Source organism: Berghia stephanieae, chromosome 3, assembly GCF_034508935.2.
Source record: "Berghia stephanieae isolate SIO BIC M18660-M18661 chromosome 3, UCSD_Bste_1.3, whole genome shotgun sequence".
NCBI lineage: Eukaryota > Metazoa > Mollusca > Gastropoda > Nudibranchia > Aeolidiidae > Berghia > Berghia stephanieae.
The window spans coordinates 63397311-63403310 of NC_088362.1; the positions used below are offsets into that span (position 1 = coordinate 63397311).

Below are 6000 nucleotides of genomic sequence, written 5' to 3' on the forward strand. Positions count from 1 at the left end.
TGTTTGACATGATTGTTGTAGTTGTTGCCTTGCCATTTTCCCAGCTGTATAAATCTGTAGATGGAAAGTGGAAAGAAGTTACAAACTTTATATTGGACTCTCTGTTGCTTGTGTCCAAACAGTGTTGTAAATTTTCATTATATATCATCATCGTTATCTGATGATAATGCCATAATAATCGTCGTCATCATCATCATCATCGTCATGAACTTAATGGGGAAAAAAAAGTTAAATGTGCTATTTTATGCTTCATTGTTGTATGAACTTTTTCTTTTCCTATGCCTACCTATATTTCCACTGTTCACATCCAATTCTTGATTTCAAAACTGATTTTTAAACTTTCAATGTTAAGTATATCAGTTGTTTTCTTTCATTGTACGGTTATTGTTCATATTTGAATTGTTTTGATTGCCACAGCATCTCTCCACGAGGGTTACGGTTTAAGTTTGATCATGAATAAATATGTTCTAAGTCATTTTTTAAATATCTATAATATGGGTATAAAGAGAACTGTTTTAGATCTTTGTTTGTTGTTGTTTTTTTTTGTTTTCTCGAATAAATGCATGAGTCTCAACAGAAATCACCCCTGACTGTTTAAATGAATGAAAAGTGGTTTATTTAGATTTGAACACAAGAGATTTCTGCATGAAAGGCCTGGACCTCTGTGTCATAACTACAAAGTTATGTACGAATATTAATAACACAGATTTTATAAAGAACGAAAAATCAAACATCAAACATTGATTCTAGCCTCCAAGTTAATTCTTCCTCTCAATATCATAACTTTAATCTCAAACTTTATTGTAAGAGGGTCCCAATATTGTCCCAATAGCTCAGTTAGTCGAGCACTCGCTTCACAAGCAAAGGGACTGAGCAGTGATTGGCTAACTGAGTCTGTTAGATCTGGCGGAAGTACATTGCGATAAGACAAGCGTCCTATCCAAAGAATAGCAAGCAATTGCTGGGATAGAAACTGGGATAAACTCTGGTTCCATGGGCCTGGTTACTCTTAAGGACTACTTTGTATAAACAGAAATCGACAGAAATGTCAAAAGATATTGTATACATCTCTTGCTTTACATAATTAATTATCACAGTCTGTCCTTTTTTAAAAAGCTATAATGTAAGAGATAAATATGAACTGATTTAATTTCATCTCTTTATGTTGTTGGTTTATTTTTACGTGACTAACAATTTTCTTTTATGATATGGCTTGTATGTTTGTTTTTCTCTGAATCTGACCTGATTTCTATTATGTGTGGAATGGAAATGATTATCTTTATTGTTCCCTCTTTTTTTTCTTTCCTGTACTGCAAGATTTTGTAGTTTTAAAAATGGTTTTTAAAAAATGTTATTTCGTTGTGATTATTGAAAAATCTTTTGTTTTATCGGGTGTTAAAGTTGCTCTGGAATTGTTCAAATTCAAATGAAGGATTCTCTTCATCTCTTCCTTACTTAACTATAGTCTAAAGTGGTACAGTTACATAACAACTTTTAAAATTTGATCTGAAAATTTTAACTTCATTTGTCGTTGAATTAAAACAATCCCCAACTTGTCAAAAAGTCTTGAGCTTTTTATATAGTACAATATCCACTGAACGTGCTCAAACGTGCTTTGCAGAGGGTCCCTGACCAACAGCAACACATAATGTGTAGGACGAGACATGACGCCTGTTAGGCGATATTACAATTTTTTTTCAACAGAGATAACGTTGATAACGACCAGGTCTTTACACCTGAGTATGGTGAAGAATGTGAGTAAAGAGCCTTCTCCATGGATTCAAATATGCGCTGAGCGAGGCTCAAACTCAGGACCTTCCGATTTGAAAGAGAGTGTCATACCACTAGTAAGACCACTCAACCACACTTAAACCTGAGACTGTCAATGAAGTGTTTGGCAAACTTTTTAAAAATTTTTTTTCTTAACTTCAGTATATTATCAAAGGTTGTCAGCATATATAATATAACACTGGCAGATTTATATCATTATTTAGCAACAATTTCCTATGAATGTTTAGTTAAATTATTTGAAAAGTGTCTGAAAATGGTTAACCACTGAAATGTACAAATATTGCTTGCAAGGTTTTTATTGCTCTTCACAACATTTTTTTGTCCACTGGATCACAGAAACGTATGGACTTTAAAGAAAAAATGATTGAAATTTCAGAACACTAGGATACACACTTGTATAAAGTCAATTTATTTTGTGTTCATACTAATTTGCAAAATTGATTTGCTTTTCAATAGGTCTGGGGCAGAAGATGATGTCTGGGAATCGGCCAGTGAACTCCCTGGGTCACCTTTGACCTCTGAGGAATTGATAGAATTGGTCGGGTCTCTACGTAGTCGGCACCAGTCAAGGGAGGATAACTTGGAACAGAGGAAGTACCAGAGATTGAGAGAAGGGGAGGACAGGGAGGGTGATGATGACGAGGAGGAATATGTAGAAGATGAGGATGAGGATGAATCAACGGAAGTGGAGGAGGGAGGTAGGATCTGTTTTCACCGTATATTCTGTTTTTAAATGCCTCCCCCCCCCCCCCTTCTCCCTTTTGTATGTGCCTGTGACTGGTCGGATAATTTAATAAATTCATTAACAAGGTTAAAGTAATAGCACCAAAGAGTCTTTAAATCACTCACTAGCTCAATCCCATGACCAGCGAGATGCAGACTTCACAACCTTACGCCATTCGTCACAGTCTCTGGCCTTTTCCAGTAGGCTATTGAGATTCAGGCCTGTCCACTCTTTGATGTTGTCCTGCCATAGTTTTTTTCTGTCTTCCTCTGTCCCTCTACAGTGCCAGATTAAAAATCAGCAAATGGCAAAACATGTAAATGATTTAACTCTGGTTTGAAAGGCCATGATTTGAATTTATCTGGAGAAACTTTTTTTTAAAATCTCTTTATTTTATTATACATAATAATAGATTGTAACATATGCTTCTCATTACATTTCACAATCTTTATGATTTTGAGTCACATTCTAGTTATTTCAGGTTATTATGAAAAGGCTGTGATTCTTTTTTTTTTTAAGTTAATTATTTTACAATTACCTTTTGTATATCATTCACTGTCTGGGGCATAAGGTTGTATTAATTTATTCATTTATACATATATTTTTTAATCTATTTTTTTCTGTCACAACAACAGAATCAGAGTATGAGACAGATTCATCCGAGGAAGATTCCCTAGTCAAAAATGCACCAAAAGTAATCAAGCAGACGCCTGTCGCAGCAGACGACAGAAAACTGATCAAAACGGCAGCCAGAACACCCACGAGTCCCTCTACCCGATTGTCTGCCAGCAAAGCCAGTTTTTTCTCAGAACCACCAAAAGTGGTCAGTTTGGATCCCTGGAGTATGTTTGGTATGGGGAACAAAAAGGGAAAAGCCAAAGTGGTGGAAAATGAGGGTAAAGGGAAACAGCTGGACAACGGTGCTGTGAGTGATGAGGATAGAACTGCATCTGTAAGTGAATCAACTCGGAAGAGTGTGGAAAATGGGTTTGTGGAAGATGCATCAGGGAGTTGGGAGACTGAGGGTAAGAGCTCAATGAGAAATAAAGAACAAAAACGAAGTTTGTCAGAGGCTGGCTCTGTCGATGAATTGGAAGAAGAGTTGGAGGTTGATGATGATGATGATGATGATGAAGAGGAAAAAGAAGAGGTGAAACAGGTTTATGTGAAGGAAAAGGGAATCCTCAGTAAGTCTAAATCTTTTGATTTGGAGGAAGAAGAGAACCGAGACACAGAGAAGGGAGCTGAAGATGGCGATGATGAAGAAGATGAAAAAGAGGCAGTAGAGGATGAAGATGAAATGCTAGAAAAAACGGCTGTGACTCATGCGATGGAGCAACTGTTGAAGGATATAGACCATAAAGGAAAGGAAGGAAAAGGGTTGGATTTGGATGATCATCATAGGGCTGATACATCCAGCTCTGGGGAGAATGAAAGTTTTATAGAAGGCAGGCTCAGCCCAAGCGCCCTCAAAACTCGCAAGTTTAGAATGAGGAGGCAGGCGGTGAGGCAGAAAAATGCAAAACGGCAACAGAGGTCTGGGCGTTCATCTTTGACGAGTGAAAGTGAAGCAGCCAGAACGGACCCCACGACAACTGACAACTCCAGACCCCAATCAACATCAGTCTCCAGGAGTCCCAGTGTCGAACTTGAGAAATTAAAGTTTTTGTCTGTCCCTAAACCAGAAAATGTTCAGGAAAATGATGATGAGTCATGCAAATCAGCAGCGATTCTGGATGAAGAAAAATCCCAGCACAAAGAAGAAAATATCCCTGATAATAAAAGTTATGATGATGGAAATATAGAAATAATAGGCAGGGATGAGAATTTAGGAACTCGTAATATCCCGGATGTTAATCTCGAGGATATTGATACGGTTGGTGTAAGCACAACAGGTGATGATACGTTGAGACGGGTGTTAGAGAGCATTGCTGCAATGCCAGATTTATCCCAGGATTCTGATGTGGATGACATTGTGTTCAGTAATATTGATGATAGGCACGTCACAAGTAGACGGAGAAAGCCTGGGAAAAGGACAACGGTAAAATTAAGAAAAATTGGCAGCAGTAAAACTGAGAAGCCCGAAGGAGATGCGGATTCGAGTTTTTCCATTTCTACTCCGAGCGACTCTGAGTCTTCTGTGAGTTCTGTGGAGGGCCAAGGTTTGAGTACGACTGATAGGAATGATGAGGATGATGAGGCTCCAGATGAGGAGATGTTGAAAGAATACCAGACCACGATGAGTCTGGCATTAGAGGAAAGCTTTTCTGATGGCGAAACTGAAGGGGATGTCAAGGGTATAAAGGATGATGTGGAATCTGTCAGTGAAAAGACGGAGGAGATCACAGGAAATGACGTTGTAGGTGAGGAAAGTACTGAAAACATGGACGACGAAAAGGCAGCTGAAATTGGTAGGGGTAGTTTATATTTTACCCCAGAAATTGATACAGAGAAAAATGTGGAGCCATTTTCACGTCATCAAAAATCACCCATTTCCCCTCAACCAGTTGTAAATTCTCAGACACCAACATCCTCCTCATCATCATCATCGGCATCAACATCAACATCATCGGCAGCAGTAGTCCTGAGTAATAAGAAAAACCTATCGCCAGATTTATCAACACCTTCAAATAATCCCCTTAACGACACCAGAGAATCTACGGGCAGTGACATATTTGTCTCCCCCTTGGAAAGCTTCTCATCCCCTCCACCTCTCAGAGAAACTCCCCCAAATCTTTACAAAACTCCTGCATCCTCTTTCACACCCCAAGTACCAAAGCAAATAATCTCTCATCCCGTCACAAAAGATTTAGACAAGGCTAGAAATGATCCTGATCTTTCCTCAAAACATTCGTCCACAAACTCCTTATCATCTTCATCGTCTTCCTCACAAAAGTCCTCAAACCTAAAAGAAGCTGCCCTTAATTCAGAAACGATCTCATCCAATCTGTCAACAACCAAGCCTCAGAGGAAACTCCCAGAGCTACCAAAACTGAAAGTCCCATCCAGACAGACAGTCAGAGGTGGAAATATCACCATAGAATCCCCAGTCTCGTGTTCATCCCCAAAGCTTTCATCCAGGCTGAATCAATTACCTGGCTTGGACAACAAGGGTGTGAGTAGCCCAAAGCTCGGTAGGCCATTGCCGATTCCAAATATCTCTTCACCATCCACTTCAAAGAGCAGAATTCTACCGACTCACACGCCATCATCATCTACCGTAACGTCGTCATCGATCTCAACATCAGCATCAACGCCAACATCAACATCGTCGTTATCATCTCGTGTGCCAGCATCCACCCCCATTTCATCAATCAAGTCCATCTCACCATCATCTATTCCCTCATCAACTGCTGTCTCATCCATATCATCAAGCACTCAACCATCAACTTCAGCATCATCATTATCATCATCATCATCCAAATCTATCCCATCATCCTTTGGTGCTAAACTCTCCTCACAACCTATATCTCCTCCCATTTTCC

At 39.0% G+C, this 6000-nt stretch overlaps 1 protein-coding gene across 1 annotated transcript in view; it reads left to right on the forward strand.

Moving 5' to 3' along the window:
- LOC144968177 (uncharacterized) overlaps positions 1 to 6000 on the forward strand; it is a 106344-nt gene that overhangs the window by 82330 nt on the left and 18014 nt on the right. The window contains exons 24-25 of the mRNA XM_078906266.1: positions 2248 to 2489; positions 3151 to 6000. The exon at positions 3151 to 6000 is cut by the window's right edge and continues 1068 nt beyond it. Coding sequence (XP_078762392.1) covers positions 2248 to 2489; positions 3151 to 6000 — 3092 coding nt within the window. The remainder of the gene's footprint in view (positions 1 to 2247; positions 2490 to 3150) is intronic.